This window comes from Hyperolius riggenbachi, chromosome 6 (assembly GCF_040937935.1).
Source record: "Hyperolius riggenbachi isolate aHypRig1 chromosome 6, aHypRig1.pri, whole genome shotgun sequence".
In the NCBI taxonomy this organism is placed as follows: Eukaryota; Metazoa; Chordata; class Amphibia; order Anura; family Hyperoliidae; genus Hyperolius; species Hyperolius riggenbachi.
In genome coordinates this window covers 349,832,673-349,844,723 of record NC_090651.1, presented here as the reverse complement: position 1 = coordinate 349,844,723, position 12,051 = coordinate 349,832,673, and the positions used below count along the sequence as shown (strand labels likewise).

The 12,051-nt window shown below is 48.4% G+C and overlaps 1 protein-coding gene across 1 annotated transcript in view; it reads right to left on the bottom strand.

Moving 5' to 3' along the window:
• Positions 1–12,051, bottom strand: part of FBXO42 (F-box protein 42) — a 43,796-nt gene that overhangs the window by 16,726 nt on the left and 15,019 nt on the right. Inside the window, exons 3-4 of the mRNA XM_068241618.1 lie at positions 5,786–5,902; positions 3,918–4,052 (exon numbers count right to left, since the gene is read on the bottom strand). Coding sequence (XP_068097719.1) covers positions 3,918–4,052; positions 5,786–5,902 — 252 coding nt within the window. The remainder of the gene's footprint in view (positions 1–3,917; positions 4,053–5,785; positions 5,903–12,051) is intronic.

The following is a 12,051-nucleotide window of genomic DNA, read 5'->3' as shown; positions in this document are numbered from 1 at the left end:
TCACATCACTGCAACAGTGATACCAGACTGACTGCATGCTGCCCTGTAGCAGAATGTGAAGACAGCGGTCTATCCGCTGCCATATATTGTGCTACAGCATAGGCTAATGGGTGTGCATAGGCTAATGGGTGTGCACAATTACTGTCTTTACTAGAACATGACCACACACACTGCGACAGCCACTGCTACAGCATGACACACACAGTGACAGACACTGCTACAGCACGACATGCCCTGTGACAGCCACTGCTACAGCATGACACACACTGTGACAGCAACTGCTACAGCACGACATGCCCTGTGACAGCCACTGCTACAGCAGGACATGCCCTGTGACAGCCACTGCTACAGCATGACACACACTGACAGCCACTGCTACAGCACGACATGCCCTGTGACAGCAACTGCTACAGCATGACATGCCCTGTGACAGCCACTGCTACAGCACGACATGCCCTGTGACAGTCACTGCTACAGCACGACATGCCCTGTGACAGTCACTGCTACAGCACGACATGCCCTGTGACAACAACTTCTACAGCACGACATGCCCTGTGACAGCCACTGCTACAGCACGACATGCCCTGTGACAGCCACTGCTATAGCACGACATGCCCTGTGACAGCCACTGCTATAGCACGACATGCCCTGTGACAGCCACTGCTACAGCACGACATGCCCTGTGACAGTCACTGCTACAGCACGACATGCCCTGTGACAGCCACTGCTACAGCACGACATGCCCTGTGACAGCCACTGCTACAGCATGACATGCCCTGTGACAGCCACTGCTACAGCACGACATGCCCTGTGACAGCCACTGCTACAGCACGACATGCCCTGTGACAGCCACTGCTACAGCACGACATGCCCTGTGACAGCAACTACTACAGCATGACATGCCCTGTGACAGCCACTGCTACAGCACGACATGCCCTGTGACAGTCACTGCTACAGCACGACATGCCCTGTGACAACAACTTCTACAGCACGACATGCCCTGTGACAGCCACTGCTACAGCACGACATGCCCTGTGACAGCCACTGCTATAGCACGACATGCCCTGTGACAGCCACTGCTATAGCACGACATGCCCTGTGACAGCCACTGCTACAGCACGACATGCCCTGTGACAGTCACTGCTACAGCACGACATGCCCTGTGACAGCCACTGCTACAGCATGACATGCCCTGTGACAGCCACTGCTACAGCATGACATGCCCTGTGACAGCCACTGCTACAGCACGACATGCCCTGTGACAGCCACTGCTAAAGCACGACATGCCCTGTGACAGCCACTGCTAAAGCATGACATGCCCTGTGACAGCCACTGCTACAGCATGACATGCCCTGTGACAGCCACTGCTACAGCACGACATGCCCTGTGACAGCCACTGCTACAGCCCGACATGCCCTGTGACAGCCACTGCTACAGCCCGACATGCCCTGTGACAGCCACTGCTACAGCACGACACACACTGTGACAGCCACTGCTACAGCATGACACACACTGTGACAGCCACTGCTACAGCATGACACACACTGTGACAGCCACTGCTACAGCATGACACACACTGTGACAGTCAAGTCAACATGACACACACTGTGACAGTCAAGTCAACATGACACACACTGTGACAGTCAAGTCAACATGACACACATGCTGTGACAGCCACTGCTAAAGCATGACATGCACTGTGACAGTCACTGCAACATGACACACGCTGTGACAGCCACTGCTAAAGCACGACATGCCCTGTCACAGCCACTGCTACAGCACGACATGCACTGTGACAGCCACTGCAACATGACACACACGCTGTGACAGCAGCTACTAAAACATGACACACAGTGAACACAACTACAACAGCATGACACGCATCATAACTACTACTACAAAAATATGACACAAACCATGACAACTACTACATCATGACATTATAACCACTACTACTACTACTACTTTAAAAACAAAACACCCACACACAAAAATTCCCGAACACCAGTAAAAGCCGGACAGGCCTATGTTTAAGTAGTAGCTTATGAGGACAAATCAGTATAAACACTTATTTTGTACCAAACAGTTCACAGAGGGAAAAACAGCAAAAAGATTGTGTGCGATGGTGTGTTGTTGTGTGATGGCTGCATTGTGTTTCAGGTACAAATGGACTCTTTCTCATGTATTATTGACAGATGGAACAATGGAATAAATAGGCCTCAGAGAGTGGCGTCCAAGCGTGCAGCCGGCCTGGTGGATGGACTCTGCTCTTATGCATACAGAGTGGCGACAACGCTTTCTAGTAAGATCCTTCCTCCCCACCCCAGAATGTCACTCCCATCCATAACGTCACCCCACCCATAACATCAGCCCACCATCTGGGTGTGCTCACACTGTGTGTCCCAGCATTCTGCTACTGCCAGGAGAGAAAGTGACAGGTTGGCCTCGAGTAGCAGTGTGTATATAGGCAAATATAGCTACTGTACCATTAGTGATAGCCAATGACTTGCTAATCAGTCTTATTTCTATGCAAATTGTAAACAGTCTAGAACTGTCACTTGTACAGAGCTGCAAGCTGCGCTCAGCACAGGCCAACATACACATCACATTGTCACTTTTACAGAGCTGCAAGCTGCACTCAGCACAGGCCAACATACACTTGCGATACACGTCACAATGTCACTTGTACAGAGCTGCAGGCTGCGCTCAGCACAGGCCAACATACCCTTGTCATACACGTCACATTGTCACTTGTACAGAGCTTCAGGCTGCGCTCAGCACAGGCAAACATACACTTCCCATACACGTCACATTTGTCACTCATACAGAGCTTCAGGCTGCGCTCAGCACAGGCCAACATACACTTGCGATACACGTCACAATGTCACTTGTACAGAGCTGCAGGCTGCGCTCAGCACAGGCCAACATACCCTTGTCATACACGTCACATTGTCACTTGTACAGAGCTTCAGGCTGCGCTCAGCACAGGCAAACATACACTTCCCATACACGTCACATTTGTCACTCATACAGAGCTTCAGGCTGCGCTCAGCACAGGCCAACATACACTTGTGATGCACATCACATTGTCACTTGTACAGAGCTGCAGGGTGCGCTCAGCACAGGCCAACATACACTTGCCATACACATCACATTGTTTACCAATTACATAGCAATCACACTTTTTTTTTACAAAGTCGGTATAATTTATTAAATGTAATCTCAGAGTGAAATGTGTCACATTGTCACCTAACCGTAGCTGCAGGCTGCGCTCAGCACAGGCCAACATACACTTTCCATACACGTCACATTGTCACACGTCCGGAGCTGCAGGAAGCGCTCAGCACAGGCCAACATACACTTGCCATACACGTCACATTGTCACACGTCCAGAGCTGCAGGCTGCGCTCAGCACAGGCCAACATACATTTGGTATACACGTCACATTGTCAAACGTCCAGAGCTGCAGGCAGCGCTTGGGACAGGCCAACATACATTATCAAATTATCAAATCATTTGCATGATCTTGTTTTGTTGTGAGTTTCCTGTATGTCCTACCTTGTATGTTAACCCTTTTATCTATTGTGCAGCGCTGCGTAATATGTTGGCGCTCTATAAATACAATAAATAAATAATAATAATAATAACTGGGCCAACAAAACACACTTTCTGCACATACTGACTGGCCAGGCTCCAAGACTACAGAAAATTCACCCTCGTCAACCAACGTATTTCCATGCTCACCACTCTACAGTTCTGGATGGACTCATTCTGAGTATTAGTAAAGCAGCAAACACTGGATATAGCAGAAAGATAAATGAAGACCGCAGTAATAAGCAGGGGTGGGTCACAGCAGCTTCCTGTGACGGCGATACAACGTAACAATCCCACCTGCAGCACAGCCGTCAGCCACTCACCGGAGGCCAGGGGCCGGATCCACTCCTTGCTGTTCAGGTCCAGCCTCCACAGATCATTGAACGCAGCGTTACAGCTACTCTGTGTGCAGCCGCCAAACACATACATGGACTGGTTCAAGTCGTAGTAGCAGGCACCTGCGCGGGAAACGAGAGGAACGCATATTGATAAACAGCTGTCAGAAATAGTAAAAACACCCTGGGGCAGTTTCCAGTGCAATGCCCATAGTTCAACTGTAATGTGTCTATGTACAAAGCTGTTCTATTTCAGATAATTAAAAGGGTTGGAATGGGAAGGCTCTGAAGAGGAGGTGTCTGCAGGATATGGGAGGGGCTGAATGGCTGAACTGTCACTCCCCTTCCTGATAATTGGATGAATACAATACAATACAATAACATTTGTAAAGCGCTTTTCTCCCATAGGACTCAATGCAGAGAGCAGCAGGTGTAGTCGTCCCATTAACCACCCCCCACCCCACCAATGCGGTTATCATGCAGTGGGATTCCTAGAACGCATACTTTCTACACCGATTTATTATTCCCAGCTTTTCTAATAAAAACAAATAGCATGTAAAAAACCATTTATGGCATATGACGTAGGCAGAGCTGTTTACTCCTGTACTCCTCCCCTCCTGTGCTCCGACTCCCTTCCTGTACTCCTCCCCTCCTCCTGTGCTCCTCCTCCTCCCCTCATCCTGTGCTCCTCCCCCTCCCCTCATCCTGTGCTCCAGTGGTCTGTGGCTGTGTCCTCCAAAGACAGGGGCTTGTACAATGAGTACATACTGTAGAACAGCTGGAAAGCAGCCAAGGAGGACAAGTGCCTGGCACTCTTCTATGACTGAATTGCCAAGACCGGAACATGTATACTTTATATCACATATAGGGCTTGATTCACTAAGACAAATAGCAAGCCTTATCAAAGTTAGCTCGCCTTATCAGAGTAGCATAGCGAACGTATGCCTGCTAATTGGCAATGACGAGAGCTCCACTCGTCCTGCCCTGAGCCCCTGCAGGTTTGTAGCGCTTGCTATGCTACTCTGATAAGGTGTGTTAAAGCGGATCCGAGATGAAAAACTAACTATAACAAGTAACTTGTCTATACATGTTATCTAAAGCTTAAATAGTTTACACAGCAAATCTAGCTGCAAACAGCTTCAACAGTTTATGGTTATTTATTCCTGTGATACAATGAGGGCAGCCATGTTCTGTTTGTCACATTACACACAGGCAAGCTGATAGCATCTCCAGCCCTCAGCCTGTGACAAATACTCCTCCTCCCCTCTGCCTCTGAAATCTCTGGCTAGTAACCTCCTCCTTCTTCTGCCCAGACTGAGTTCCCATAAGCCCTTGCTACAGTGCCTTGGCACTCTGGAAAAGTGGTGGGCGAGGCTTGTTTAGTTTATAGGGAATTCGAGTATTAAAGCAAAACAAAAAAAGTATTTGGCTTGCGGAATGCCCTATAAACTATATGGAAGGAACACAATTATACAATGAGTAAAAGTTTATCTCGGATCCACTTTAACTTTGATAAGGCATGCTAGCTAACATTGATAAGGCATGCTATTTGTGAATCAAGAACATAGTGTTTTACATGGAGATACACTTTACCGTTCTTCTCCCCCAGCCTGGTGGAGGAATAATGATATAACATGATGTATTGCAGTGAGGCAGCACAGTCAGTGATGAATCATCCCTTTCGGCCATGAGATAAGAGAGGTAAGACATGCTGGAGATACCGAGCTTGTGCGCAGGAATATGGCAAATACATCAGCTGTCAGGAGAGGATAAATCACACCGGCTGCTACTGCTGCCATCAGTAAACTGATCGTACATCTGACAGAGATAAGGGAGCCAGAGAAATCCCCACTTACTGTGAGAGAAACGCTGTGTGATGGGCGTTCCAGGATACGGGTACGTCCGACTCTCCCACTGGATGTTCCCATCATGAACAGCTTTAATGAATCCGTGATAACACTGATGAGCGACCCCTGCGGGAAACAGACAGACAAAAGTTACCAGGAAGAGACGGTTACAAGTTCCTGTGCAGGGAAGAATTACTGGCCCCGTTAATCCTGGTTCACACAAGGGGCCAGAGACTGCTGATCGTGGAAAAAATACATGGAAACGCATACAAATAAGAAGTATGTTTCTTCCAGAGTAAAATGAGCCATATACTTCTCTCCTGTGTTGCTGTCACTTACAGTAGTTAGTAGAAATCAGACGGAACTGACGGGTTTTTGATTACTCCATCTCCTTATGGGGGATTCTCAGTATTTAATTTATTCTTTACAAAATCCCTTCCTAGAAATGATCTATACAAAGATGCAGGCTGCCCCCTACCTTTTTGCACACTATTCTGGCAGTTGGACTGAGCGACTGCCCTTCACTAAGTGCTTTTGAAAATAAAGAAAGCCATGAGAATCCCCCATGAGATGAGCTAGTCCAAAACATCTCAGTTCTGTCAGATTTCTACTACCTACCGTAAGTGACAACAACATAGGAAAAATGTAATTTATAGCAAATTTTACTCTGGGCAAAATGTACTTTTTATTTACGCGTTTTCATGTATTTTAAATTTTACATTTTTTTGCGATGGTGGTCCTTTAAGTGGTTAAGGGGTTTTTATTCAGCACTTTTGAGCCCCCTCTTGATTTTAAGAAAAGGAGTTTCCAGGCATGGCCTGCTAGACATCCATTTATCTGCATGAAAGCAGCGTGACATCTGGGAAGTGTGTCCCCTTCAGTGCCGCTAAACAAGCACTCCGCATCAAACACCACTTCTGCCAAATTCCATCCAATCATTTATCCTGCGGGGATAGATTTTAGATCTGCAGCATCACGTCAAACAATACAGATTTTTAAAGAGTCGAAAGGTTAGATCCTCTGTCTTTACGACGTGTGAATGTACTCCCCCCCCCCCCCCCCCCCCCCCCCCGGCACCCATGCATTGCAATCTCGCTACTCTGCATGGCTGGAGGAGGTGGCAGGGATGGGTTTTGTGAGCGAGGGGAAGTTTTTTGCTAATTGGCTGCACTTGCGGTTGGGGAGAAGGAGGAGGATGGGCGATGGCAGCGGTCATATGGGTGATTGTTACGCCCATGCTATCCAATCAGAGAGAGAGATGACTTTTGGTAGATCTACTCATACTTTGCTAGATGTTCAGGCAAAAAAGGAAAACCGCAACAAGAGGATATGGAGGCAGCCATATTTATTTCCTGTTAAGCAATACCAGTTGCCTGGCCATCCTGCGGATCCTCTGCCTCTAATGCTTACAGCCATAGCCCCTGAACAAGCATGCAGCAGATCAGGTGTTTCTGACGTTATTGTCAGATCTGGCAAGATTAGCTGCATGCTTGTTTCAGACACTACTGCAGCCAAATAGATCAGCAGGCTAGCCAGGCAACTGGTATTGTTTAAAAGGAAATAAATATGGCAACCTCCACATTTTTCTGACTACAGTGGACCAAAAAGTACCGTCAAAATTATTTTGAGTATTTTCTTGCTAGCTGGCAGTTTAAAAAGTATTTTATTGACAAATTGTGAAAATATCACCTAGGAGCAAACTAAATTGTGAGTTAATAAGTAAGGTGAAATCATCCCCAAAGATAGGAAGAAAACCCAAGAGAGGATGTAACCTCTCCCCACTGCATTGTAAATGAATAGTTCTGGCTGCTGGTGTAGCTGATATTTATAGACAGCCTTGACACTGACATCAATAATCAAGCCACAAAGCATCTATACAGTGGCTTAGTCCCCCTTCAGGACTGCGGAGGGAATAATGTACAGCTATAAGGTGAAAGCTGCAGTCTTCAGTGAGACTGGGAGGTGGGTCGTGCTCTATGATCAGAGCTTCAGCTATGCCTCTACCATACATGGTCATACATCTGATCCCAGCCTCACTGCCTGACATCATGCAGTACACACAGGGACACATGAGACAAGCCTGCAGAAAGTGACCACGATGGAAATCAAAGCATTGCATCTTTACCCCAATACAGCTATTAGCATCCCTCGGTATATATCTCCTTATATGTCCTGTCACGGTGCTCCCAGGCACAGCCACGGAATCCAGGAGCCAGCCAGTCCCACCTATAGAGGCCGGCGGGCGATGGCACCTGGGATCCGTCCAGCAATGTGGTCACTGCAGTCAGCACAATAAAAAATGCTTTACGAGATCTCTAATGCGTAAAACTGACAGGGAATGCGGACTTCAGCCTCACGTTTTATTCCAGCTCCAGCTGAAACATGGGTTTTAGTTTTCAGACACAGCAGAAAAGGAGTAGAACTCTTGTCGCACAGTTTCTTACAGTGTTCTTGTTCCTGCTGCAAAGAGCGACCCTCAGTTCCTAGGACAGGCGGGGTAGGTGCTGCAGGCGAGGAGGGCAGGGATGGTGCTGTGAGTGAGGAGCACCGGGTCGGTGCTGTAGTTGAGGGTGGGGTTCGTGCTGCAGACGAGAAGGGCGGGGTTAATGCTGCAGATGAGGAGGGCAGGACAGGTGCTGCGAGTAAGGAATGCCGGGTCAGTGCTGCAGTTGAGGGTGGGTTGGTGCTGCAGGCAAGGAGGGCGGGGTTGGTGCTGCAGGCAAGGAGGGCGGGGTTGGTGCTGCGGGTGAGGAGGGCAGGACAGGTGCTGCAAGTGAGGTACACCAGTTCAGTGCTAGGAGTGAGCGGGTGGGGTCTGTGCTGCAGGTGAGGACGGTGGGGTTAGGTCTGCATGTAAGGAGGGCAGGTGGTGCAGTGGGTGAGGAGGACAGGGTATGTTGGTGCTGCAGGTGATGAGAGCAGGCGAGGGACTGCAAGTGAGGAGGGCAGGGGAGGGGGAGGCTACAGCCAACCACTTATGCGGACCAGGGCCAACCACCCAACCTGTGTAGGCCACAGCCAACTGCCCAATCCTGAGCAGGCCAAAGCACCCAATCCTTTATTGGCCACAGTAAACCACACAACCTGTGCAGGCCACAGCCGTCCACTCAATCCTACATGGGCTATAGCCAATCATAACAGCTTTACATCACTTAACCCTACAGGCCTCTCAGCCCTTTCCCCCCAACCCCGGGGGGGGGGGCACAGAAAACCAACAAGCCCTGAGGGGACCACATGCAACCACTCAAAACTAGGTGTGCCACAGACAACCATAGTGTTCTGTGTGTGCCTCGGCAAGACACCAAGCTACCTGCGGGCCACACTCAACCAACCAGATCTGACAGAGCTACATGGAACCTTGCAATATAGTGGAGCCCGTAACCACTCACAGCCCTATAGGATCAACATCAAAAAGGGGAAGGGAAAAAAACAAACAAACAATACTTATAAGCTGAATAAACTGCACCTAGGTATGACAGCTGGTAATTTCATGCAGAATCTCAATTTAGAAGCTCAATCAGATTCCCCTGCAAACCTCTAGCCAGACTTGGCTGCTACAACAACAACAACAACAAATAACATTTGTAAAGCGCTTTTCTCCCGTGGGACTCAAAGCGCATAAGCATGGCTCCGACCATCATGGTGCAGAGGAAGAATTTTATAAATCTGGAAATGCCAGGCTAAACAGGTGGCTTTTCAGTCTGGATTTGAATAGCTCCAGGGATGGTGCTGTCTTTACTGGGTGTGGTAGGGAGTTCCAAAGAGTAGGGGCAGCATGACAGAAGGCTCTGTCTCCAGATCTTTTGAGGTGCACTCTGGGAGTGACCAAGTTTATAGAACTTGCTGATCTGAGGTTGTGAGAGGTGTGGTGCAGCTTCAGCAAGTCCTTCATGTATCCAGGGCCCAGATTGTGCAGGGATTTGAATGTCAGCAGTCCAATCTTGAAGAGTATTCTCCATTCTACTGGTAGCCAGTGCAGTGAGCGAAGGATCGGTGTAATATGACAGTGGCGAGGCTGGTTTGTTAGCAATCTGGCAGCAGCATTCTGCACTAATTGCAGGCGACGCAGGTCTTTTTTGGGGGAGGCCAACATAAAGGGCATTGCAGTAGTCCAGCCGTGATGTGATGAAGGCGTGGACTAGGGTTTCAAGATCCTCTGGGGGAATCAGATGTTTAATCTTTGCAATGTACTTCAAATGAAAGAAGGAAGATTTAACTACAGATGAAATTTGGTTTCTGAAACTCAATTCCCCATCGATTAGTACGCCAAGGCTGCGCACAAGGTTGGAGCGGTTTATGTCTGAATTCCCAATCCTGATTGGTGTTGCTTTAGGATAGAGCTGTTTTGATGGCGAGTGCTGGCTTTGGACAAACAGGACCTCAGTTTTGTCAGCATTCAGTTTCAACCAGTTATCATTCATCCATGCCTGAAGCTCAGCTAAGCAAGAGTTTATTTTTGGGGTAGGGTCTGTTCCACCAGGTTTGAAGGACAGGTATAGCTGTGTGTCATCGGCGTAGCAGTGGTATGTCAGGCCATGTCGTTGGATAAGTGTACCGAGTGGCAACATGTAGATTGCAAACAGCAGAGGGGATAGGATTGATCCTTGTGGCACTCCGAATTGTAGAGGTGCAGGTTTGGACATTATAGGTCCTAGGGATACTCTCTGTGTTCTGTCAGTCAGGAATGATCTGAACCACTGGAGGACTGATCCACTGATGCCACAGTACTCCTGCAGTCTGTTAAGCAGGATTTCATGGTCAACTGTATCAAAAGCAGCTGAGAGATCCAACAGGATTAGGATGGAGCATTCCCCTCTGTCCCTTGCCATGAGCAGATCGTTGCAGACTTGGATGAGGGCTGTTTCGCAGCTGTGGTGTTTCTTAAAGCCAGATTGTAGAGGGTCCAGGATGTTGTTTACTGACAGCCTGGTTTCAAGTTGCAGATAGACAGCCTTTTCAATAACTTTACCTAAGAAGGGGAGGTTGGAGACAGGTCTGTAGCTGCTCATAGCATCTGGATCCATGGAAGGTTTTTTAAGAAGGGGCTTGATGATTCCTTCTTTTAGAGAGGTAGGAAACCTCCCTGCTTGCAGAGAGCAATTTACTATTTTGTGAAATGCTGGACCAAGCAGGTCAGGGCATTTCAGCATATGTTTAGTTGGTCCAGGGTCCAGGTCGCAGGTTGTCTGGCGGAGACGACAGAGGATGTCTGAGATCTCTTCCTCACTAATACTTTTGAAATCAGTCCAGGGTGTTAGGTTGTTTTTGCAGCTATTTCCATTAGTTGCATGAGTCTTGGGTGCTGTGGACTGAATGAGAGACCGAATAGAAGATACTTTGTCAGCGAAGTAGCAGGCAAATTTCTCACATAGCTCCTTTGAGGGAGTTATAGTGGGTTTTAGACAGGATGGATTACATAGTCTATCAACTGTGCGGAATAGTTGGGCTGGTCTGTTGGCGGCCTTTGCGATCTCCTGTGATAGGTAGGAGGATTTTTTCTTGGTGATCGCATTTTGGTAGCTTTCCCGGTGAGAGACAAGGGTGTGTTTATCTTTTGAATTCTGAGATTTTCGCCACTTCCTTTCTAGTCCTTTCTTTAGGTCCTTTAGTGAGCTGTCAAACCACCGTGCATGGTGAAGTGGTGTAGATCGTTTGATGCGAACTGGAGCGAGGGCTGCTGGTCTGCACTGTCCAATCAACAGTCATTTAAAGGTGCCCATACAGCTAGCGCTTTTGCGGTCCAGTCAACCATCTGATTTGATAATTTTAATAAATCAGATGACAATCTGTGCCTCAACAAGCATGCCAAATCTACGGTTAGACTGTTTTTTGGGCCAAAATCAGTCAAATGCATCAAGCGTGCTGGAAACTCTCGGGCCGATATGGGTGATTGGGTGTGTGGCAGTAATGGCTTGTAATATCGTAATGACCTGTGATCTCTCAGCCGCTGTCCCCCAAATGTAAATGTGCCCCATACCCCTGTTCCCCATGGATTGTAAATCTCACATGCTCCAGCCGCAGTGACTCCCGTTCTTGTCCACTGCTTCTCTCGAGCGCCTCTAGGTGGGTGTGTGTGATGTCACACATGCCCTGCATGCTATACGCACAACCATGTGGTGACCGCATGCAACGACAGCACTCAGGGGAGACAGCAGAGGGGACCGGGAGTAGCTGGACAGTCTGTGCAGCTGGAGTAGATGAGATCTGAATGCATGGTCACAAGGGGGACACATTATAATTTGGGGGTATATGCCGGTGTCACAAGGCCGATTTCC